This window comes from Callorhinus ursinus, unplaced genomic scaffold (assembly GCF_003265705.2).
Source record: "Callorhinus ursinus isolate GAN/ISIS: 27379988/994484 unplaced genomic scaffold, GSC_fseal_2.0 scaffold4, whole genome shotgun sequence".
Lineage (NCBI taxonomy): Eukaryota > Metazoa > Chordata > Mammalia > Carnivora > Otariidae > Callorhinus > Callorhinus ursinus.
This window is the reverse complement of record NW_027397066.1, coordinates 58,994,460-59,020,169: the sequence shown is the minus strand read 5'-3', so window position 1 is coordinate 59,020,169 and position 25,710 is coordinate 58,994,460. Positions and strand designations below refer to the sequence as shown.

The following is a 25,710-nucleotide window of genomic DNA, read 5'->3' as shown; positions in this document are numbered from 1 at the left end:
ATCCAAAGACACCATTAACAAAATGGATACCAAGCCAAAGACTGGGAGAAAATATTTGCAAAACACATATCTGACAAAGAACTTGTATCTAGATATATAAAGGACTCTCAAAACTAAATCTTAAAAAGACAAATAATTCAGTTTTTAAAAATGAGCTAAATATATAAGCAGGTATTTTACAAAGGAAGGTATTCAAATGGGCAATATGCCTGCAGAAAACAAAACCAAAACCAACCAGACCAATGGTTCCCTGAGGATGAAGGTAGGGACAGGGATTGACTGGGAGGGAACATGAAAAAAAAACCTCTCTAAATTGATTTAAAACAAACAAACAAACAAAACCCACTCGTTATTCTGATAGGGGTTTAAGTTACATGAGAGTTTATATTTTTCAAAACTTATGTAATAGTAGGCTTAAGATATGTGCATTTCAATGCAACATAAATTTCACCTAAAAACATACATATTGATCTGTAGTTAATGGTATGCACACTGAAGTTTTAGGGATACATTGTATGTTCTAACCTTTAAATGCCTCAAAAACAAAATGGACTGATGAATGAATAAATGGATAGATATGTGACAAGGCAAAACAGCAACATGCTAATGATTATGGAACCTTGGTTGGGATTATATGGGTGTTCGCTGTACCATTCTTTTAACTCTTCTGTATGTTTGAAATTTTTCATAATAAAATGTTCAAGAAACAAAAATACAACCTGTCCCCCAACATCTTGATCCTCTTTACTATGCTCTACATTTTTTCTCATAGCACATCAACTTCTAATAAATATAAATGTATTTATACATTTATTTTATTTATTTATTTATACATTTATTTATTACATTTATTTTTTATTGTCTGTGTCTCCTGTTACTCCACAAGGACAGAAATTTTTGTCTTTTTTTCCCTGATGTATTCCTAGCACAAAGAACAGTGCCTGGGACAGGAGGGACTCAATAAATATTTGTTGGAAAATGACTACTATTACCCCTGGCCTATAGATGAAGAAACTAGACAAAATCAGTGGACAACCAGAAATAATTAGAAGAGGCCACCATAAGGAAAAGATGTCTGATTCTTCTATATAACCTCTGACATCCATCCTTTAAAAATAAAACGAAAAACCAAAGGTGGCTTTCATTAAAACCTTTATTTGTCAGTATATGTGCATCTATATTGTTATATATCTGGCATTTTTATGTCTTCCAATATAAATTTGAAGTAAAAGATTCATGTTTGTCTGTTTTTCAAACAGGACTTGAAAAGTCAGAAATTTAATGCAAAGCTTTATGCTTATAAGTTAAAGTCCACACTCTGAACATGAATACATGCCCTTGAAAATGTGCTCATTTATTCACTCAACAAATATTTACTGGGTGTCTACCATGTGCCCAGTATTGTTCTAAAGATTTAGGATACATAGTGAACCAAACAGACGAAATTTTTACCCTCTGGAGCCTACATTCTAATGGAATAAATGTCTGCCTAATCAAATTATTCAGCTATAGTCTCTTAATGAGTTAATTATTTTATAGGAGTAAATAAGTGAGATACTTTTGGAAGCTGCGTCTCCTGTTCTCAAGCCAATAAGTAATATTTAAATGACACCCTTTGGGTTCTACATCAAGGTTTTGAGACAGAAAATACTCACCAGGTGCTTATTACTTGCCCAACATCATTTAAGAGCTGTTTCATCATCGAGGAGTGAGGGGACAAAAAAGGAATGGGAAGAGAGTCTAATCTCACTCTGCTACTCCCCCCCCAAATTTGAGAATTAGTAGAGCTTGGAGGTGGAGTAGGAGGTGTTGTCTAGGCCAGGAAGGGCTGGATCTGGCCCTCCACCCTTCCTTAGCCATTTTGTCCTGTAGCCACAGAAACTGCACAGGACATTCCTAGGCAGACCTATTTTAAAGGCTGTGAAAAAAACAAATTAATGGGAAGTAGGGACCTACGCATAATACAAAGGTTGCTGCTTTTGCCCTTCATAATTCTCTTGAGTGACTTAAAGAGTACATGGAGATCTAAAAGTTGCCTTATTCTTCAGAAAGAGTATTGAAAATATCCTGGTTTATTAAGCCCTTGGTTTCCTAGGCACTAGACTCAGTGACTTCTGTCAAATGTACTATACTGCACTCCAAGCAGTGTGTATTCTATAGAGGAGAACCCTCAGATGAGCAAGCATGTCTATCCTAATGAGCTTCTCTAACACACAGGGAAAAGAAGAGATGTTGTGTTTGGGGGACTGCAAATTTCCAAGGACAGTTAGTTTCAACTGTGTCCTAACGACCTCGTTCCCCTTGGGCCTGGCAGAGAGTTATATGCAGATTGGTAAATCTTGTTTGAACTGGTAAATGAATAAAGAGGGTCAGAAGGCAACCATATGAACAGATCTTTTAAAAGACTTTCTACAAAGAAATAGTCAGACGTTTTGAAGGGCCTTTGGATTTTGGTAAATTCTTTATCAATGCGGAATGCACTCAAAAAATAGATTAGGACATCATGGTAAGGGAAAAGGAAAAAAGGTGAAAAGGAAAAGAAGTAATCACTGTGGTTCCAGGAAATTCTGGATCTTGAAGATACTTTGAGTAGTCAGTCAGGCATCTTGAGTTACATGATATAACCTGTTTATGGGAGCAATTGCTCAAAAAGAGGTAATTCTATAGATCTCGGTGACCTTGGGATGGTTTCCACTTGGGAATAAATAGGGAGAGACGTACGGGGCTACAGGGACCAACCAATCCTACTAATATGTAAATCATATCAAAGTAATTTACTCAACTTCCAGTATAAACCATTAGCCTTAAAAAACAAACAAACAAAAAAAAACCTGCTTGCTCAGTGCTGCCACCACTTGGTTAACATAACCACATGCAGGAGAATCATCATCCACTTTGTTCGCCTTGAATAAAAATTCTTTGATAAAAATGTTACCTGTCAGAGAAAATTTTTTTTTAAAGTGGGAAAATGCTATCACAGGGATGGCTTTGTTTCTGTGTAAACACTCAAATGATGTCACAAAGGATTTGAACAAAATATTCTATTTGAAATATGGCCTCTTTTTCTCTGAGTAAACCTCAAATAAATTGGTTACATCATAATTCATGGCTTGTGACACAATTTCAATATTGGTCCAAGCACAGTCAAATTTTAAACAATTAATTATTTTTCATAATAAGCTAGGCAGATGCAAATCCACCACCCAAAACAAAAGTTATGGCCTTGATAGTAATCTCTATTCAAGCGCACATTACATCCACTAAGCCATCCCTTTCCCTGCTCCAACCTAATATGGATTTGCATTTACTTGTATTAGGAATACAAGTAAATGCAATAAAACCTCCAATCACCAATAACCACTTGCTATGGACTGAACTGTGTCCCCCCAAATGTATATGCTGAAGCCCCAATTCCTAATGTAACAGTATTTGGAGATGGGGCCTTTGGGAAGTAATTAGGTTTAGATGAGGTCATCAGGATGGAACCCTCAGGATGGAATTGGTGCCCTTATAAAAAGAGATACCAGAGAGTTTGCTCTCTTTCTCCACCTTGTGAGGATACAGAAAAAAAGGGGGCTGTCTGAAGGCCAGGAAGAGAGCTCTCTCCAAATCTGACCATGCTGGCACTCTGATTTCAGACTTCTAGCCTCCAGAAATTATAAGGAAATAAAGCTTATAAGAACATGCATATACAAGTCTTCATATTAGTATGTGTTCTTCATATTAATATGTGTTTGCTTTTCTTTTAGGTAAATATATAGACATGAAATGGCTGCACCATACAATGGATATACATATAACTTTCTAAGACATGACCAAACTATTTTCAAAGGGAATCATTTTGCATTCCCAACAGCAACACATCCTCAACAATATATGGTATGGTCAGTAGTCTTTCTAACTTCAGCCATTTTAATGGGTGTGCAATAGTATCCTATTATAGTTTCCATTTGAATTTCCCTAATAACTACTTATGTTGAGTATCTATTCACGTAATTATTTCTTCTATTTGTAATTATTTATCTATTCATAATTATTTCCTCTGTGGTGAAGTGTCTGTTCAAATCTTTTGACCATTTTTGGTATTTATCCTGTTTGGTGTTCTCTGTGGTTTGGTGTCTGTCATTAATTTTGCAAAGTTTCAGCCGCTATTACTTCAAATGTTTCTTCTCTTGGTATTCCAATTGCATGGGGGTTCTACCTTTTGAAAACATCCTACAGTTCTTGGATGCTCCAGGGTTCCCCCCCTTTTTTTATTTCTTTGCATTTCAATTTGAGAAGTTTCTCCTGGCATATTCTCAAGCATATTATCCTTGGCATGTCCAGTCTACAACTGAGCCCACCAAAGCATTCTTCATTTCTGTTAGAGTAGCTTTGATTTCTAGCATTTCTTTTTGATTCTTTCTGAGAGTTTCCATCTCTCTGCTTTCATTGTCCATCTGTTCTTGCATGTTATCTACTTTTTCCATTAGAGCCCTTAATATATGAATCACAGTTATTTTAAATTCCATCCACTAATTCCAAAATCTGTGTCATACGTAAATCTGGTTCTGATGCTTGTTTTGTCCCTTCAAACTGTTTTCATTTGCCTTTTGTCATGCCTTGTGATTTTTTTTGTTGTTGCCACACCCAAAACTATGGGCCCAGGAGTTTCTCATTCTTATGCCAGCATACCTTTGGCCTCCAAAAACTCATCAAAATTCCATTTAAGAGTCAGTTTAAGTTATCAGTTTATAGCTCCAGTAGCTTCTGTTCAATGTGAGTAGATCTTGGTTGTGACTCTCTGGATTTGCCTCTCTCCAGATTCTGGGATGGTGGTTTGCCCTACAACCTCAGTTCTCTGATGGGTCAAGAAACGGATTGGTTTTCAGTTTGTTCAGCTTTTTCTTGTAAAGACAAAAGAACTTACATTATTCTGGCTAGAAGTTGGGCTTTGTTTAATTGGGTTGTTTTATTTTCTTGACAGTGATTTTTGAGAGTTCTTTATATATCCTGTATATGCATACATTGTCAGATATATGCTTTGCAAATATTTTCTTTTGGACTATGTCTTATCTTTTCATTCTTTTAACAGTATCTTTTGAAGAAGACAAGTTTTGATAAAGTCTAATTTATCAAGTTGTTTCATATCCATAAGTAGTCCAATTTTCCAGCACCAGTTGTTGAAAAACACATTCTTTCTGTACTAATTTGTCTTCCCACCCCTGTCAAAAATCAGATCTTGATATGGATATAAATCTATTTTTGGACTTTTAATTTCTTCTATTGATCTGGTGATTTCAATACTATACTGCCTTGATTACTAGAGATTTATCGTCTATTTTAAAATTTGTTTCTAGGGCGCCTGGGCGGCTCAGTTGGTTAGGCGATTGCCTTCAGCTCAGGTCATGATCCTGGAGTCCCGGGATCGAGTCCCACATTCGGGCTCCCTGCTCAGTGGGGAGTCTGCTTCTCCCTCTGACCCTCTTCCCTCTCGTGCTATCTCTCATTCTCTCTCTCAACTACATAAATAAAAAATCTTAAAAAATATATATAAAATAAAATTTGTTTTTATTAAGGTATAATTAACCTCTAACATTATATTAGTTTCAGGTGTACAACATGATTTCCTATTTGCATATATTGCAAAATGATCACAACAAATCTACTTAACATCCATCACGATACAGTCCCATTTTTTTTGTTACGATGAGAATTTTTAAAATCTTAGTAACTTTCAAATATACAATACAGTATTATTAATTTTAGGACAGGATGCACATTATATCCCCATGACTTACTTATTTTACAACTGGAAGTTTGTACCTTTTGATTTTGAGATTTTTGATTAATTTTCAAATTGAGTAGTGTTAATCTTCTAACCATGTTACTCATCTTCAAAGCTGTTTCAGCTATTCTAAGTATTTTGTATTTCCATATGAATTTGACAATCAGTTTGTCTACTGCTACAAAAAAGTATGATGGGATTTTGATTGAGGTTGCTTTGAATCTACAAATCAATGTAAAAATAACTGACATTTTAACAATATTTAGTCTTCCAATCCATGAACATAGTGTATTATTATAAAATCAATATTATATTGTATACAAAACTGTATATAAGTTATATATGTGTGTATATATTATATATACATATGTGTATATATTATGTACATAAAATCAATATATATATAATATATATTATAAAAACCATTTATTTAGGTTTTATTTAATTTCTCTTAGGAATGTTCTGCAGTTTTCAATGTACAGGTTTTTCTCATCTTTTATCAAATTTATGCCTAATGATTTTATTTTTTTGATATTAATTTTTTTTCATTTCAATACCTGATGTTTGATGCTAATATACAAAATAGCATATTAATCTCATATCTTCCAACCTTGTTAAAATCACTTATTAGGCATTAGTAGTCTTTTTTTTCCCTAGATTCCATTGGATTTTACACATAGACAGTCATATTATCTGCTTTTTTTCTTCTTCTTGCCTTATTGTGCTGCTTAGAATTTCCAATACAATGTTAAATAGACATCTTAGAAGTGGACATCCTTGACTTCTTCCTGATTACAGGAGAAAAACATTCAGTCTTTCATAATCAACTATGTTAGCTGTAAGTTTTGCATACATGCCCCTTAATCAGCTTGAGGATGTTCCCTTTTATTATTAGTTATATGACAGCCTTTTATCAGAAATCAGTGATAGATCTTATCAAATATTTTATCTGTACCTATTGAGATGATCATATGATTTTTCATATTTATTTTGTTAATGTGATTAACTACATGTTTGATTTTCTAATTTTAAAGCAAAGTTGCATTCCTGGAATAAAACCCTTTTGGTCATGATGAATGATCCCTTTTATACATTGTTAGATTTTGTTAATATCTTTTACATTTATGTTCATAAAGGATACTGTCTATGGCTTTTCTTTTTAATAATGTCTTTGCCTGGTTTTTGATAATCAGGGTAATGGTAGCCTCATGTAATGAGTTCAGGAGTATTCCTTCCTTTTTAGCATTACTTTTTCCTTAAATATTCGGTAGAATTCACCAGTGAAGCCATCTGAAAATGGAGCTTTCTTTGTGGAATGAATTTTAACTACAAAGTCAACTTTCTAATAGAATTAATCACGTTACCTACTTCTTGAATGCGCCTTGGCAGTGTGTGTCTTTCAAGAAAGTTGTTCATTTCATCAAAGTTGTCAAATTACTTGGCATAAAGTTGTTCAAAATATTCCATTTTATACTTTTAATTGCCTTAGAATCTGTAGTGATGTCACCTCTCTCATTCCTGATATTGGTAATTTGTTTCTTTTTTTTCCTTGATCAATCTAGCTTTTGTTTCATTCATTTTCTTCATTTTTTCTGTTTTCTATTTTATTAATTTCTGCTTTGATCTTTATTATTTTCTTTCTTGTCTTTCCTTTGTCTTTAACTTGCTCTTTTTTTCTCAGAAGCTGAGGTTGATTTGGGATCTTTCTTCTTTTCTAAGGTAGGTATTATTAAATATATAGGTACTATATATTTCCCCCACATACTGCTTTAGCAGCATACCATAAATTTCGATATACTGTGTCTTCATAAAAAGTTAAAAATAATTTCTAACTTCCCTTTTATTTTTTTATTCAATGCATGGGTTATTTAGAAGTGTGTTATTTGAATACATTATTTCTTGGTAAATGTTCTGTGTAAATCTGAAAAAAAATGTGTACTCTGTTGTTTGCTGGGATAGTGTTCTACAAATGTCAATTAAGTCAAATCTATATCCTTATTGATTTTCTATTTTCTCAATTATTGAGAGACACATACTGATATCTATGATTATAATTTTGGATTTGTCTATTTTTCTTGCAATTCTATTAGTTTTTATTGCAGCTTTCTTCTTAGGTATATAAGTGATTAAGATTGTTATTTCTTTTTGATAAATGGATCCCTTTATTACTATGGAATGACCTTTTTTATTCCTGACAATATTCATTGCTCTGAAATACACTTTGCCTGATACTAACATAACCACTCCAACTTTCTTTTAATTAGTGTTAGCATGGTATACCTTTCCCAGCCTTGCTAATAACCTTTCTGTGCCTTTATACTTGAAGTGTGTTTTTCATATGTAGCATACAGTTAGCTCTTGTTTTTATCCAATCTGACAACCTCTGACATTTTATTTGGTTATTTACATTACATTTTATGCAATTAAACTTATCATTTTTATATGTGTTTTCACTGGTGTCTTTTCCCCCTTTTTCTTCCTTCCTTTAGAATAATTGAGTATTTTTAGTGATTTCATTTTATCTCCTTAATTGGTTTACCAGCTATAACTCTTGATTGTGTGTTTTTTTTTTTTTTAGTGGTCACTTGTGGTTCTATTATATATACCTTTAATTTATCTCAGTCTACCCTCAAGTGATATATCACTTCCCATACAGTATAAGAATCTAACATTAATACCCTACCATTTCCTCTCTCCCAACTTTTATGCTATTGTTATACATTTTACTTTTATTTATGTTACAAACCACACATTACATGGATTTTGTTTTTGGTTAAACATCAATTCTATTCTAAGATGATTTGAATGATAAGAAAAATACCATATGTATTTACTCGAGTAGCTACCATTTCCAGTGCTCTTCATTCCTTTGGATAGATACATATTTTCATCTGGTATCACTTCCTTCTGTCTGAAGGACTTCCTTTAACATTTTTTTGCAGTATGGGTCTGCTGGTGATTGTTTTCAGTTCTGTCTGGATTCTCCCCTCCCTAAATTTCTGAAAAAAATACTTTATCTTGCCTTTGTTTTAAAAGACATGAGAGATTATGGACTCTGAGAAACAACCTGAGGGTTCTAGAGGGGAGGGGGGGTGGGGGGATGGGTTAGCCTGGTGATGGGTATTAAAGAGGGCACGTACTGCATGGAGCACTGGGTATTATATGCAAACAATGAATCATGGAACAGTACATCAAAAACTAATGATGTAATGTATGGTGATTAACATAACATAATAAAATAAAATAAAATAAAAAGATATACTCAGAAAAAAAAAGTTTCACTGAGTATAGAATTCACAATTGACAGCGGTTTTTTTCTTTCAATATTTTAAAGATCAAGCTATTCCCTTGTCTTCTAGCTTACATTGTTTCTAACAAGAAATCTGTTCTGTTCCTTCTTTGTGTTCCTCTATATTTTATGTGATTATTCCCCCTCTTGCTACTTTTAATATTTTTCTATCACACCGTTTTCAAACAAGTTGATTATGATGTTTTTTGTTATAGTTTTCTTCATATTGCACCAGCTTGGAGTTTGTTGAGCTTCTTAGATCTGTGGGTTTATAGCTGTCATCAAATGCATGTGTGCATGTGTGTGTGTGCATATGTGTTTTAATCTGAAATGTGAGTCACTTATGAAAGGATACTTAATACTTATTCATGTAAAGCTCCACAAGAATCCCACTTCCCTCCTTCTTATAATTTGAAATCATTCATAACACCTCGCTTCCATGATGACTGCAACAAAAAGAGTAGTGGCAATGGAGCACAATAGCTTTTAGTCATTCTCAGTCCAGAAATGGCTCAAAAAAAGTCACTTCCCCTTACAATCCAGTGGAGAGTAGTCACATGGCCCCAACCTCGTTGCTCTGAGAAGCTGGGACATGAGAGGGAGCATGTGGATACTGGAGAACTTCTTCTGCCACAGAAAAAGACAGCACTAAAACCGAGAATAACAGAATTAAAATATTTCAGAGGGTGTGGGCTGGGAAGGTCTCTGAGGCCATGGCATTGAAGCTAAGACCTGAAAGGTAGAAAGAAGTGAGATCTGGCATGTTTGAGAAAGAATAATATAGTTAAGAGGTCAGAGGCTAAAGCCCCATTCAAATAATAAAATGTGCATTATCCTGGCATGTCTTCTATAAATACTATAAATACTGTAAATAAATAAATACTATAGTTGTAGGAAGCTTTCAGGGAGTACAGAGATAGAAGATCCTCAGTGTCAGAACTTAAACACCACTCTTAGAATACATGCAGAAGGATGAGACTTGATTTAAAACAAACAAAAAAAGCAGTCGCTGGGAAACTACAGAGTTCATTCATTCCATCAGTAACATTCACTAAAAGTCTACCATGATACAGAGTGGATTTTAGAATAAAATGTTACCTGCAATTCTCCCTACTTTGGTGGAACTATTAGTCTAGTGGAGGAAATATTACTATAAAATATTCCACATGGAATATTTTATGAAGCCTCAAACACAGAACTGGGCTTTCTTCCTAGAGAAAGAGGGGAAGAGGGTGCCTGGATGGCTCAGATGGTTAAGCGTATGCCTTCAGCTCAGGTCATGATCCCAGGGTCCTGGGATCAAGTCCCACATCAGGCTCCCTGCTCCTTGGGAGTCTGCTTCTCCCTCTGCCTCTCTCTCTCTCTCTCTCTCTCTCTGTCTCTCATGAATAAATAAATAAAATCTTAAAAAAAAAAAAAGAAAGGGGGAAGATGTTGTAACAAAGGTCAGGTCAAAATTTGGAAATCAGTTAGAAATAAACACAATAAATGGCTCTACAAACATGAAGAAGTCCAGGGTGATGAAAATTTCCCATTCTTGTTAAGAACATTAAAAATAGAGCAATAAGTATTCTGCATACATAAATTGCATAATTTCTTAGGAAAAGCAATTATGGCCAAGAAATTTTTTCTCCAAATGAAGAATTAAGTTTTAGGCAATGCATGTATCTATATACTTATTACTTAGGTCAATATCCCCATTTTTATGCCTATTAATTATTAGAAAAGCTTATCTTTGTTAAATCTACACAGTAAACTCTAACTCTTCTTACTCAATCCCTCCAGATTTCATCCTTTAATCCTATATTTCAGTCTAATTTCTCTATTTAATCCCCTTACATAAATTGGAAGATGTTAATATTCAAAGACTTCAACCTTGATAATTAAAGGGAAACATTTGGAAAACTATTTTAGAAAAAGATAGATAAGATGGAATAAGTTTTCCCACTCTACCTAATAATTTTGTTTTAGAATAGATGAAAAGTAGACTTTAGAAAGCAAGAAAACATGAGGAGATGAGCAAGCATCTCTCTTGGCACCTGCCTTGCAGTCTCTGTTGTAGGACGGTGTTTATGGTTGAAAGGACAGTATCATTGCTTCTCCTAGCATTGCTCTGCTACTCACTACCTCCCGGACCTTACACAAGTTTCTCAGCTCATTTAATATCCTTAACTATACACCATAGATTGAAAAAAATAGCACCTTCTGGTAAGAGTTGTTGTGAGTGTTAAATGATTTAGTACATAGAAAGCACATTAGAACAGTGCCTGGCAATAGTAAATGGTAAATATTTGCAATTACAGATACCAGTAATAGAAGTTGTCATAAAGCAATAGTAAAACACCACATTAAAAGATCATTTAGTGCTTGCTGTTTTATAGGCTTACATCTGAATGCTTTCATACAGTTCATATAATCGAAATCCATTGAAACCAAACTTCTCCTGTACCAAATCCCCTACTATAACAAATATTTACAGCAAATTTCCAGGGTACTTTAAGCTTCTAGATAGTAAAATTTCTCTTTCTTTGTTTTAGTTAGAAAAGAATGGCTCTCAATTTTTAAAGCTCATTATTTCACCCTTTTTTTCACATTACATACTGATACATACTCTACAAATGATATAACTTTTAATATAATATCACTTCAATAGATATAACTCAATAAAAGCTAAAAGCAAATAATACCTGATTAGGAGAAAAAATATATAGAACACGAATAGCAGACATCTTTCTGGCCTTGACAAAATGACCACTTACTGATACTGACAGATACACAGTCAGGATAGGAGTAGGGAAGCATCACATGTGGTTGTTTTTATTTCTCTGTAGTTTGTGGATCAGCTTCAGGAAAAACAGCTAGGCCGCATGACTGCGGACACACAATTCTATCCTGAATGCTTCCAATCCTGACCAAAGTTGCACAGCTTCTGAACACAAAAGGGGGTCTGGGCTGAGACAGACTCATTACCACCAAATAGGGCAGAATTCTATCTCATTTCCTTGGTTTTTATCTAAATGAGATGCATGGAAGCCTTCTGTATACTCTGATTAATCCTATGCAAACTTGTCCGGCAACATCAGAATTATAATTCTAAGTCAGAATTTCTTTTACTCAAGATATTGCCCTAACTGTGAGAAATAATCTCCCATTTCTAATCATGACATAATTTGGAATCCAAATTTTTAACCGAATGATAGACAAGTGGAGGTGTGATCAACTAGAATCATCTCATTTGTCAAGTTGCTCATTGTTTCACTGATTTGTCGTAACCATCTTATTAAGACCTGGATGCGAGGGGCTATCTCAACCTACTTCCACAAAGCCAACCTACCAAAATGACTAAAGGAGTTCCATTTCTTCTGTAAAACATGGAAGCTGATGCTCAGGGCTTGCTGAAGAAACCAGAAAGCAGTTAAAAAAACTACTCCTGCTCATACCAGTTGACTTTCATGATACTCAAGAGATAATTGTGTGTATTTCTTAAACTGTTTTTGCTAGTTCTTTCACAGTAAATACGTAATTTAATTAAAAATGGTATAAACAAACTACATAATAAATAAAATACAATAAAATATAATAATAACAATGGAGTGTGAGAAGAAGAAGCCATTTCTATAAAAACTACAATGAATGTTTGGAAAGACCTTGAGAACTAAAATGAGTTAGTAAGGATTTATTTTTTTTTAAAGATTTTATTTATTTATTTGAGAGAGAGAGAATGAGAGACAGAGAGCACGAGAGGGAAGAAGGTCAGAGGGAGAAGCAGACTCCCCGCTGAGCAGGGAGCCCGATGCGGGACTTGATCCCGGGTCTCCAGGATCATGACCTGAGCTGAAGGCAGTCGCCCAACCAACTGAGCCACTCAGGTACCCGAGTTAGGAAGGATTTAGATACGGACAAGACAATCATGAAGACTGGGAGATTTTTTAAAAAATATTTTATCTATCTATCTATCTATCTATCTATCTATCTATCTATCTATCTATCTATCTCTCTATTTATTTAGAGAGCACCAGCAGGCAGAGGGGAAGATGGAGAGGGAGAGAATCCCAAGCAGACTCCACACTGAGTGCAGAGCCCGAAGCAGGGCTCAATCTCACAACCCTGAGATCATGACCTGAGTCAAAATCAAGAGTTGGACGCTTAACTGACTGAGATACCCAGGTGCCCCAGATTGGGAGATATTTTAAAAATCAATATGAATTTTCACTGAGATAGTTTCATCTCAAACTGAAAATGAGAGGCAATGAATCACAGGTATTATTAATGCCAGAAGATGATTCAAAATTCTAATCAGTAGGTTCCAAAGAGCTGTGGATCCCCATCAAAAGATTGATGAATGAATATTTAAATGATTTACGTTATAATACAATATTTAAGGTAAATATGCATTGTTTTATGATAACCGACTTTTTCTATCAATCAACAAACCGTATGTCCCAGTATAATGTAGATTAAGTAGGTAAATAATGTGGACGAGTCTCCTCATATATAAAATAAAGAAGATAATCCCTACTCATAAGACTGCCTTGAGGATTAGATAAAACCATCCATATAAAGGAATACTTGCCACACAGTATGATACATTACTCACTAACTAACACTGATGTGCTGGTGAGGGGTAACATAATAGTTAAAAGTAATGGCATGAGGAACCAGTCTTCCTGGATTCACATCCCAGCTCAATTTACTAGCTCCAGTGACCTTAAGGGAAGTTACTTAACCACTTTGTGCCTCAAATCCTTCATTAGTAAAATATACATAAATAGCTCCAACCCCCAAGGATTATTGTGAGGACTTAATGAAGTAATAAATGTAAAGTGCCTGAGACATAATAAATCCTTAATGTAATAAGTTTTAGCCAGTATTATTTCGTATATTACTGGGCTTTTCAGCAAGATAGAGACTTGTCTTTTCTTAGAGCATCCAGGTATTTGTTATTACCACAGTCCCTTTGCCTCTACGCGTCTCACTGTCTAAAATGAACACAGAACTAAGCAATTTTAGTACAGACAGATCAACAGTGCCATCTAGTGGCAATTTTCCAATAAATTCGCCAAATGAGAAAGGTTGCCCTAAAAGGGTAAAATTTCTACAGATAGGAACTTAATTTTTAAGACAAACTTAATCTAATGTTTTAGATTTGTATATTTATAAATTTGTGACATTTTTTACAACTATTTAAATTCAGTACAAATAGAGGTGGGAGAAATTTAAAAAACTACAAACCACAAGAAGATTGCTTGGCAAATACAGTAGAAAAATGAGCCAAACAACTGGGTTTAAGCCCACTGCCAAATTTCTGGGGACAGATTTGGGATGTTAATAAACGCGTAAGAGAATTAGAAATGTGAATTTTTGGTACAATTTAGACAGTGCAAAAGTTATATACTAAGGCATTAAGTTATTTTGCTGGATAAAGTATCATATTAATACCATACAAAGAACCCATGCAATAGCACCATTCAGCTTTTGCTTTCTGCAAAATTTACAGAACTCAAAACTACTGTCATCTATACTCAGCCAGAAGTCCTCACTGTACTTAGTTGAAACAGGCATGAATTTCAGAGCCACCATTGAGTTAAATAACCCCAGCCGTCCAACAACACAGTTCAAATGTCAGTTATGGTGTCAGTTCACTGTGAGTAATTATGTAAGAGCTGCAAGCCCTCTGGTCCACAAATCACTATGTAATTAAAGATGAGCATCAGGATCAGTGAGCAACATGTCATTTCTTTACAAGTCTGTGGATGATTGGTCACTGCACACTCGTTAATTCAGCTCAAACATAAATGGCACATCATCCTTCCTCCTTGTCTCCCAGTGATCAGCTCACATGACATTTCACCAAGTAGATCATTGACAAAGGGAATTAACCTGTAAAGGTGACAGGGCAGCAGAGAAAATGCGGTGACTCTGGAAGTGAAATTAAGATGTGAACAGAAGGTCTGAAAACGGCGACAACAAAGCAAAGACAGCAGAAGCCCGGGCCTGCGGGAAGGTAAGAACTATGAACGCAGAAAACAAGATTAGGTCACTATAGGAGGATTCTGATTGAATGGAAACGGCTTGTCCAAGAACTAGGTGACCTGGAATGTTGACGCTGTGCGCTTTGGAGCAATGCGGCTGTGAGCCACAGAAGATTAGTGAAGGCCAACTGTTTCACACAAATGAAGAAGGTTCTTGTGACAAAAAGGATGACAACATCCCAGAGTAAGTGGCACCCACATAAAGCATCACGTTAAAGAAACTCTCAGGGATACTTCACAACTTTGAAAAAACTACAAACCACAGGAAGATTGCTCAGCAAATGATTACAAAGGACAAAATGGAAGCTGATCCAAACTTAGAAAGGAATATATAATTCAATTCACCAAGGCACAGAAAAGATGCTTGTGCCATATTGTAAGTTATATGATGAGAAGAAGGCAAGTTACTGTTCAAACTCCTCTGATCAAGGTTTTTTGCAAGAAATAACTTTAATTCTCAATGTTTCTAAGTTTTTTTGTTTGTTTGTTTGTTTTAGACAGGGAGTGGGGAGGGGCAGAGTAAGAGGGAAAGAGAAAATCTTAAGCAGGCTCCATGCGCAGCGGGAAGTCAGACGTGGGGCTGGATCTCACAAACCTGAAATCATGACCTGAACCACAATCAAGAGTCAGACACCCAACTGACCGAGCCACCCAGACGCCCCTCGATGTTTTTAATGTTTTAAATTATAGTATACTGAACAAATAGAAGTTTTACTTTTTTTTTTCATTTCCCTATATATTTATGAACCACAGTAAGAGTTTTTAATGTTTGAGGAGAACATTTTAAAGGTCACATTACAACTGTTATTTTTCCCATTGATTTTTAGGATCCCTTTATCGGGTTTCGCCTTACACACTCATTTTTATGGTCTTGCACTATTGTGTAAAGTGAGGACTGCATGTAATTTTTGCCTAAATTTTTCTTTCACAAGTTTCAGTCATTGTAAGCAATAAGTCATTTGGGATTTGTCAACAATGACATGCCAGTCTAACAGTCCCTTCATGAACATATTTTCTAAATTACTTGTGGTGTTTTGAAACAATGTCAAAAGATGCCCTTTAACCTAAAGCCAAAGCAGACATATAGAAGAACCTTTTGTACCTGGCAGTGGCAACTGAACTAATATACCACTGACTCTTGGGTCCATATTCAATTGATCAGTTATGTCCAAAAGTTCTTCCTGTGAAACATCCTTAGGTTTTAGAATGATCTCACTACAGATCCCTGGAAGAAAAACAAATACAGAAAGTCACTGGACTAACAAAGATGTGGTTTTTTTCATTCATGGTGTCTTACAGGGTGTGCAATTGGTTTCCTCCTGTCCCACTGGAAGGAAAGGCCCTCCTACAAAAATGATGTTCAAAGCACCATCACCAACATCAAAGGGATTTCCCGAATAGCACAGATGTTTTGTCATGATTCACGTGCATTTTTTTGGGCCGGTATCCCATTGCATTTATTTGTGATAAGCTACTATTAGTGGGTTGAATGAAGATACCAATACCACTGCCGCTGCTATTAGGCCAAGTTCAGCAGAGTGAACTGGCCAGGTTTATTATCTGATTCGAGCAAATATAATAAAAATGGGCCTTTTTAAAAAAATTGAAATACAGTTGACATACAATATTACATTAGTTTTTCAGGGGTACAACCTGGTGATTTGACAAGTCTATTCTGTTTGCTGTGCTCATCACAGGTGTAGCTACCACCTGTCACAGTACAACCCTATTAGAGCACCGTTGCCTACATTCCCTATGCTGTGCCTAAAAATGGGCCCTTTAAATGTGCAGTGTTCCTCTGATATGTCACCATAGGATCTGAAATCACGTTGAGTTAATTCAGTAAGAAAGCTGAAGACAAAGATTAAGAAATGAACATAAGCTTTGGTAACTAATTTCTAATAATAATAAATGTTATTCAAATCGCACTTATTTGACAATTATCACGGATAATGACCACATTTTGAAGTAAAACCAGAACACATGATTTAGTAACAAGAACAACTAAAACGCATCCCCACCTACAGCAGAGGCGGCTCTGATCTTCTTCCTGACGTACGTATGACTTGCTGGGTTATCGCCCACTAAAATGATACTGAGGTGAGGTCTTCTGTTCCCAAGGGAAATCCATGATTCCACACCTCTCTGTATTTCTTTCTGGATTTGTCTGGCCATTTCAGTTCCTGAGATAATAATGGCATCATGTCTGTGGAAAACAAAAGAATAAGCAGAGTACTAAAAAGACAATAAGGGACATTCAGTCACGTAAAGGTACGAGGTCCAAGTGTGAGCTACACATCTATGATTGTCCAAGTGAGCAACCATCAATCAGTCCCTAGAAAGGCACAAAGAAATGCATGTATTGAAAAGGCTTTCTTGCTCTCCATGATCTCAAAGTTAAAAGTGGTGAATTAAGGTTGCTCTTACTGTGTGTTCATTTTTTTAAGGTACCCGATAAAGTATAAGATGGTTCTTTCTTCCTCCTGCCCCTGTCCTTTCACTATTGAAAGGACTAGTGAAAGCAGTATTTGTATGTAGCACATGATTATTATACACACACCAAAGGCAGGTCATTGACTATCATGAAGAAAGGAAAAGGAGGAGAGGGAAGAAGCAGAAGAGAAAAAGGAGAAAAGGAAACGTTATAGCACCTGAATTCTTTCTAGCACCTGGGGGCAGGCATCGGGAATATCAACCAACATAAACAAAACGCAAATTTGCTACCCCTTTCGAATAAGTCAACTGCCCTTTCTAAGAGGTTGGTGTATATGCGTGTATATACCAAGAATATTCCATTTCATTCTGGCACCGGTGGTCCATAGTGTCCATCCGACTTCATACAATTTTGACATGAACATTGTTCTACCAAGATTCTGAAATGTGGTCTATGGCTACATACGCCAAAATTGCCTGGGAAGCTTGCCGAACTTGTAGCTTCCTACCCCCATGATTCAGAACAGCCTGGAAATCTGCATGTCTAACAAATCCCCACAGATATTCTTGTGCATGACCATGTTCGAAAACCACTTCTTCATTTCAACATAAAAGTATATTTTAAAAATAATCATTGCCATAGGTAAACAATTAACTGAGGAAATAAACTGATGAGACAGTACAACTTTATAACTGTAAGTAAACTCAACTTTTGTTTCTAATTTATCTACTTTTCACCAAAAATTTCACAGCTTTCAAGACAAGGAAAATCATGGCAAATCAGTGTATCAATCTTACTCCACTGTCCTAATTTTCTAATAGCTTTATTGAAGTATAAATGACATAAAAGATACTGCACATATTTAAAGTGTGCCTTTTGATGTTTTATTATATGCATATACTTGGGAAACTATTACCACAATCAAGCGAATGAAACCCTCAGAAGAATTCTGGTGCTCCTTTGTAACCTCACCATTCTGCTGTCCTTGCCACACCCCCTTCCCTATTCCCAGGCAACCACTGATCTGCTTTCTGTCACTATATATTAGTTTGTATTACCACGACTTTTGTAAAAATGGAATCATGCACTACATACTCCATTTTATCTAGCTACTTTCACTCAGCATGATTAAAATTCGTTCATGTTGCTGCATGTATCGACAGTTCATTCCTTCTTATTGCTGAGTAGTTTTCAATTGCATGGATATATCAAAATTTGTTTACCTGTTCAGTTGTTGATGGATATTTGGGTTGTTTCCAGTTTTTAGTCATGGCAAATAAAGCTGTAATAAACACTCATGTACAAGCCAGGTACATTTTCTCTTAAGCAAATGCCTAGGAGCGGAATGGCTGGGTCATATGATAGGTATGTTTACATTTTTAAGAATCTCTCAATCTGTTTTCCATTGTGGTTGCACCATTTTACATTTCTACCGGCAGTGTATGAGCGTTCCAGTTGTTCCACATACTTGCCATAACTTGGTATGGCCAGTCTTTCAAATTTCAGACATTCAACTGGCTATGTGGTGGTATCTCACTGTGCTTTTAATTTACATTCCCATAATAAATAATAATGTTAAGCATCTATTCAGGCGCTTATTTATCATCTGCCTCTATTCTTTTGCGAATTGTGTGATTTCATGTTTTGCCTATTGTTCTATAGGTTGTTTCCTTATTATTGGGTTTTGAGAGTTCTTCATACAACCTAGGTTCAAGTCCTTTATCAATATATGATTTGAAATATTTTCTCTAGTCTGTGCTTTGCCTCTTCAGTCTCTTAATTGTGTCTTTGGGAGATCAGTTTTCGATTTTGATGTTCTTCATTCAGTTTTCCTTTCATGGAGCATGTCTTTGGTGATGTGTATGAGAAATCTTTGCCTAACTCAAGGTCACAAAGGTTTTCTTTAATGTTCCCTCCTAGAAGTTTTATGGGTTCAGGTTACACATTTAGTTCTATGATTAGTTCTATCCCTAGTTTGATGGGACTTTATATCAGGATATTGTCAAATGCTTTTCTACGTGTCTACAGAGATAATCATATGATCACATGGTTTTGGTTTTAGTCTGCTAATATGATGAATTACATTGATTGATTTTCAAATGTTAAACCCATCTTGCATTTCTGGGATAAACCTCATTGCCTATCCTTTCCAGATATTGGGGACTTCATCTAAAATTTTGTTAAATTTTTTTGTATCTCTGTGCATGAGAGGTATTGGTCGGTAGTTTTCTTGTAATGTCTTTGTATGGTTTTGGTATCAAGGTGATGCTGCCCTCATAGAATGAGTTAGGAAATAACCCATCCTCTTCAAATTTCCAGAAGACTTTGTGCAGAATTGGTATTATTTCTTCCTTAAATGTCTGGTCCTGGAGCTTTCACTGTGGAAAGGTTTAAAACTACAAATTTCACTTCTTTAATATAGAGGGCTATTCTGGCTATTATTTCTTGAGTGAGCTTTTATAGTTTGTGTCTTTGTACATTCTAATGATTAGTACACAATTATAATTACAGACTAAATCAAGATAAAATACTTCTGAGTTTAAATTTTATCTTTCAAGATTAGACAACAAATGTTTTTGGAACTGAATTTCCAGTGCCCATATTTTACTAATTCATTTAAGTGACCTTTTAATTCTAAGAGAACAAGGTCCTCTTACATTAGAAAATACTACAGGCTGCAGATATGGCAACTTATTCCAGCAGGACTCATTTCTATGAGGTGGCAAAAAATAAATACTTTCCATAAATTAAATTATGTCAACAATATTCAGTTAGGGTAAAATACTATAGAAGCAGGTTTACCTGCTAATATGCTAGAATTCACTTTCATAATAAAAAACATGCATTTGTATTTTAAATTATAAAATCACCTGAGCTCCATGTTACATTTTATAGCATATGCATAGAAATGCTGCCGCTGACATGTTTTGTTAATTGATTATCTGTCACACACAATAATTTGTTCATAGGCTACTGTGAAACTGGCAATCACTGAACATAATCCAGGATAATTATGCCTTAGATATTACAAAGCTGTGGGACCCTGAGAATGTCAGAGTTGGCAGTGGCATAAACAGAATCCTGGCTTCCATAGACAGACAATTTATATACAGATTAAATTTGACTGCATCCTGTATGTTGGGATCTGGGAGAGTGACAGGGCTTATTTTATAGCACTGATGTGCTAAGTGAGCTTGCTAATTATAGCTGAGATGCTACAGCCTGGCCTAGTTGGTGTTTATGGGTAAACACCCAAATATAAATAGGAACTTTGAGGATTTTTTGTAGCAGCAGGCTCAGCCCATCGATTCACTCAGTCCCTGCAGAGCCTCAGCTAGCCTGGCTCTGTGGGAGATAAAATATAAGGAGAAATGAAGCAGCCTGGAATTAGTGGAGGCCCAAAGGGTGGATGCCCCTATCAGTCCATATGCTGGATGAACCAGTAAACACACACATTATCTAGCTCACATAGTCTCTAGTGCATAAATAAATGAGATTTTTCAACATGTGTATTGTTGAAAAATATTAAATATCCATAACAGTGCAAGTATTCAGGCATAGAAACATACAGCTCCTAAGAGTTCTCCCTGGCTCAAGTCAATCTCTGCCAATCCATTTTCCACACTCTAGCCAGAGTGATTTTCCAAATTTAATCATGCCAGTTCCCTGTTAAAACTCCTCACTTCAAGCTCATTGTTTATTAATTTAATTAACACATACTGAAAACCTACTATCTACCAGGCACTATTCTAGGAAATAAAAGTAACAGTACACAAAACAAACTGCCCACTTTTATGGGAATTATATTCTAGATGAAGACAGACGTAAGTTTTTTTTTTAAAGAAGACAAACTTTTAAAAGGCAAATATTTAACGTATCATGTGTGATAGAGGGAAGGGGCATATCTGGAAGCCAGAGTTGTCATTTTAAGGATTTCATTCATTCATTCATTCATTCGTTCGTTCATTCAGAGAGAATGTGCCCCTGAGTATGAGCAGGGGGAGAGGCAAAGGGAGACAGAGAGAAGCTCAAGCAGACTCTGTGCTGAGCACAAACTGATGCAGGACTCGATCTCAAGACTGAGATCATGACCTGAGCTGGAACTAAGAGCTGGATGCTTAACCGACTAAGCCACCCAGGCATCGCCAGAGAGTTGTCATTTTATATGGATGGGTTAGGTGTCTCTTTTCTTATTAATCAGGTGATATTTTATTATAAAAGAAGGCAATGAGGGAATATGTCATGTGGCTATCTGGACAAAATAATTCTAGGCCAAGGGAAGTGCAGAGCAAGTACTTTAGGCAGGAGTGTGTCTGGTATGGTTGATGAACAGCAAGAAGGGCAGGGGCTGTGGTGGAAACAAATGGACCAGAACAGGACACAAAATCGGAAAAGTCATGGAACATCAGACCACCTAAGGCCCTGCAGACCTTCAAAAGGATGTTGGCTTCTACTGGGAGGGAGGAAGCCATCTGGTGGTTTTGTGGAGGGCTATGACCCAATTTTCATTATTCAATCACCGGGGAAAATGTGGAGGACAGACTGTGGGAGCGAGGAGGGAGTGGGGGCACCGATAAGAGGCTAGTGTGGTATCCCAGGCAAGAGATAGGGTGGCTTGGACAAAGAGGGTAGTAGTGGAGGTGTGAAGTAGTCCGATTCTGAGTTAATCTGGAGGATGAAGCCACTGGATTTACTGAGACTAGATGTAGGGGATGAGGAAAAGAAGTCAAATATGACTCCAAAATTTTTGGCCAGAAAAACTGAGAAAAGGGAGTTCTAACTAAAATCCAAATTTCCTGAAGCTTACAAGCTTGAAGATATTATTATTACTTTGCCTCATTGCTAAGGAACACGATGCTCGCCAAGTCCCACATTACACGCAGCTGCATTTCAATTTATCCACTGGGCCAGGTTGTTGTTCTGGACCTTCACATACACTACTCCCTCTTCCCGGAACACTCTTCCATCTCCTTCTGACCTCCCCAACGTCCTAGCAAGTCTGTTCCTCCTTCACTCCCACACATTTCTCAAGTGTCAGCTTGGAAGGACCCCTGGGAAATGTTCTCTGACCCCTTCTCCCTGGGGAACTGCCTCTGCTATGAGCCCCCAGAGCACCCCACTCTGACCCTGCTGTGGTATGGCAAATCCTTGTTGAAACCACTGCTCCACACTATACTGGAAGCTGTGCCGGGCAGGAAATTTGTATTTACTACAATGTCCTTAATACCAGAGTATTTTGCACATTGTATATGTTTACTAAATATCTGTGGAATTATCAGAGTTAAATTGTTCATTGTATTATAATTTGTTGGAATTCTTATGCTGCCACTGAAAACAGTAACTATAAAAACAACAATATGTGAAAATATTCTTCATAAAGTTAAGTGAAAAAGTGAGATGAAAAGTTGTAGGTACATAATTTTAACTTAAAACGTGCCTGCATATGGCTAAAGATTAAAAAGGAATATGTAACATAAAATGGTGAGACACGCAGTATTCTGGATATTTACCCATCTTAAAATGTTTTTTAAATGTTATCAGAAGAGATCTTCTTGAACTATATTAAGAACAGATAGAAAATATGTATAAAACATATAAAAAGGAAAAATAATAATTAACAACCTTACCACCCAGTTTATGGTATCACCATAATCACCAAAATCATCTTGTAACCCTCCTCTACCCAAACCCTCTCCTCTCCCAGAGTTGAGCACTATCCTGAAATGTGGGCTTATAATTCCATTGCTTTTCTTTATCATCCAATGTTTGTAACTCTAAACATTAAAGATATTATAACATACATGATATATAAAATAAAATATATACACGTTTCTTAAAGGTATATACACCAGAATGGAATTGCTGATTAAAGGATACACATGGGTGTTCGATTTATGCCAACTTGTTTTCCAAAGCTGCTGCATTAGTTCACAAATCCACCAATGGTGTATAAAAGTTTCTATTGCTCTACTTCCTTGATATTGTCAAAATTTTTAACTAAACCAATTAGTTAAATGGCATTTAATTGCGCTTGTAATATCCATGTCCCTATTTACTAGAGGTTGAACGTCTTACAGGTTAATTGGCCATTTGGAGCTCCTCTTCGACGGAATGCCTGTTCATCACTTTTGACCATTTTTTTAATGAATTATTAGTCTGTGTCTAACTTGGAGTAGTTATTTATGCGTTTTGAACACTAATCTTATATCATCAGTTAGGTCTGTGTATCAGCTATCACCATTATGTGGCTTGTGTTTTCACTTAGTTTATGATTACAGGGGATGAAAAGTTCTTAATTCTAACGAAAAACTCAAACATTTTTGCCTCTGGTTTGCACAAAAAGTGCAAACTCTGACAAAATTCCTGTCATAGAATACAACAGGACTCAGCTGTTGAAACAAACTAAGAAATTGCCAGGAACACTCCCTATAGACTAGATTTTAAAATCCCACAGTATTGTATTCACGCACGTGTAAAGTAGTTCTCGAGCCTCAGTGAAGAACCCCTTCCTTAGGCCCCCATCACTCTCAGAGCAGGAATGCCCACTCTAGTATTCCGGACAAGGGGTCAGTCCCGTTCAGTGTGAAGAAACCTGTGAAGCATATGTGCCCGAAATCCTTAGAGCGGTGTGCAAACAAGCTATAATCTACTACTAGCTAAAGTGTGAATCAAAAACAAAACAGCAAATAATGCACACATAAACCCAGTTACTGTAACTCAACTGCAAGCCTTATTAGGTTTATTTTGAATACAAAAAAAAAAATATTTTATCATGGCAGAATGTACTCTCCTCACTGCCTATGTCAGATTTTAAAAATAAATGTTTGAAAATTTATTTTGTAAATTAGCCTAAAAGGCCTAAAATTGTTGCATTTTGTTCAAAATCTGTTGGAAATTGCTAATCAACACATTCAAAAGATACACTAAGGACACTGGAAAGAGGACTTGGGATCTGAAGCTTTTAGTGAATTGCAGTCACTGAAACCAAACTTACAAACAGAAATCGTATCCCTTCAAAAGCAAAGGAAGAAATTTATCCCTTTAAAAGCAGGAGAAACAATATAAGAACTAATTGAGCAAGAATGGCTTAAACAATATAAAAGCAATTCTGAAGGTCTACTGTTGTGGGTTGTATTGTCTCCCAAATCCTAGTTCTTTGCACCTGTGATTGTGACCTTATTTGGAAATAAGGTATTTGCAAATATAATTAAGATGTAGGATGAGATGAGGTCACACTGGAGTAGAGTGGGCCCTTAATCCAATAATCCACGTGACCACAGAGGCGGAGATTGGAGTTATGCAGCTACAGACCAAGGAAAACTAAGGAGAGCAAGGCTCTGCGGATACCATGATTTCAGTCTTCTAGCTTCCAGAAGTGTGAGGCTCATTTTCTGTTGTTTTAAACCATCTAGTTTGTGGTACTTTGTTTGTGGCAGCCTTAGTAAACAAATCTATAATCCTAATTTATAATATTCCAATTTGTGGGAAGAATCTTTTGATGGAGCTATTTTTCACTGACTACATTTATATTTTGGAATGTAATGGCATATAACTGGAAAGACCTATAATTTTACTGCACCTAAACATGGATAAATAAATAACGCAAAATATTTTAAAAGTCCTAAACAGAAACAACTTCTGTGATGACATTTAACATAAGTATTTGTCAAAGAAAGGTACTCTGAAAGGAGACACAAAGACAGCAACTGTGAAAATATTTAGACTAAAATATCTTCACATTTCAATATGAAAAAAACTAGAATTGAGACTATGTTCCATTTAGCAGTTGGCTCTGAGCTTAACAGGTGCTTTAGCATCTGTAGAGAAAGTACATTGAAAACTAAAAATACAATGTCTAAAGAAAAGAATAATCTGTAACTTTTAAAAAAACTGCAACAAATTTAATTTTTAAATTAAGCAGCTTTTTTTTTTCCATAAAATGATCCGTGTCAAGGTATTAGAGATATGGCTAAGAAACTGATTCAAGAATATGTACCAAGAAGTCAGCATGTGTTGAAAGTTAGTAGTCCCATAATCAACATAAAAAATTGAGTATATTAATATAAAGATCAAAATTTTTCAATTGTTTTAATGTATAAGGATATAAATTACCTTTTAAAATATTAATTTTGAAAACAGCTTTGAACAGGACTCTTTTATAGGTCCTAAAATATTTATAAGTCAGTAA

The 25,710-nt window shown here is 35.7% G+C and overlaps 1 protein-coding gene across 3 annotated transcripts in view; it reads right to left on the bottom strand.

Annotated features, from left to right (window-relative positions):
- The window catches only part of MTHFD2L (methylenetetrahydrofolate dehydrogenase (NADP+ dependent) 2 like), a 135,183-nt gene that overhangs the window by 100,663 nt on the left and 8,810 nt on the right, over positions 1 to 25,710 (bottom strand). For all 3 annotated transcript variants that reach the window (XR_012377945.1, XM_025887712.2, XM_073891789.1), the window contains exons 2-3: positions 17,110 to 17,294; positions 16,191 to 16,313 (exon numbers count right to left, since the gene is read on the bottom strand). Coding sequence is in view for 2 of the 3 variants with exons in the window: in XM_025887712.2 (XP_025743497.1) it covers positions 16,191 to 16,313; positions 17,110 to 17,294 (308 nt within the window). In the remaining variant the exon portion in view is untranslated. The remainder of the gene's footprint in view (positions 1 to 16,190; positions 16,314 to 17,109; positions 17,295 to 25,710) is intronic.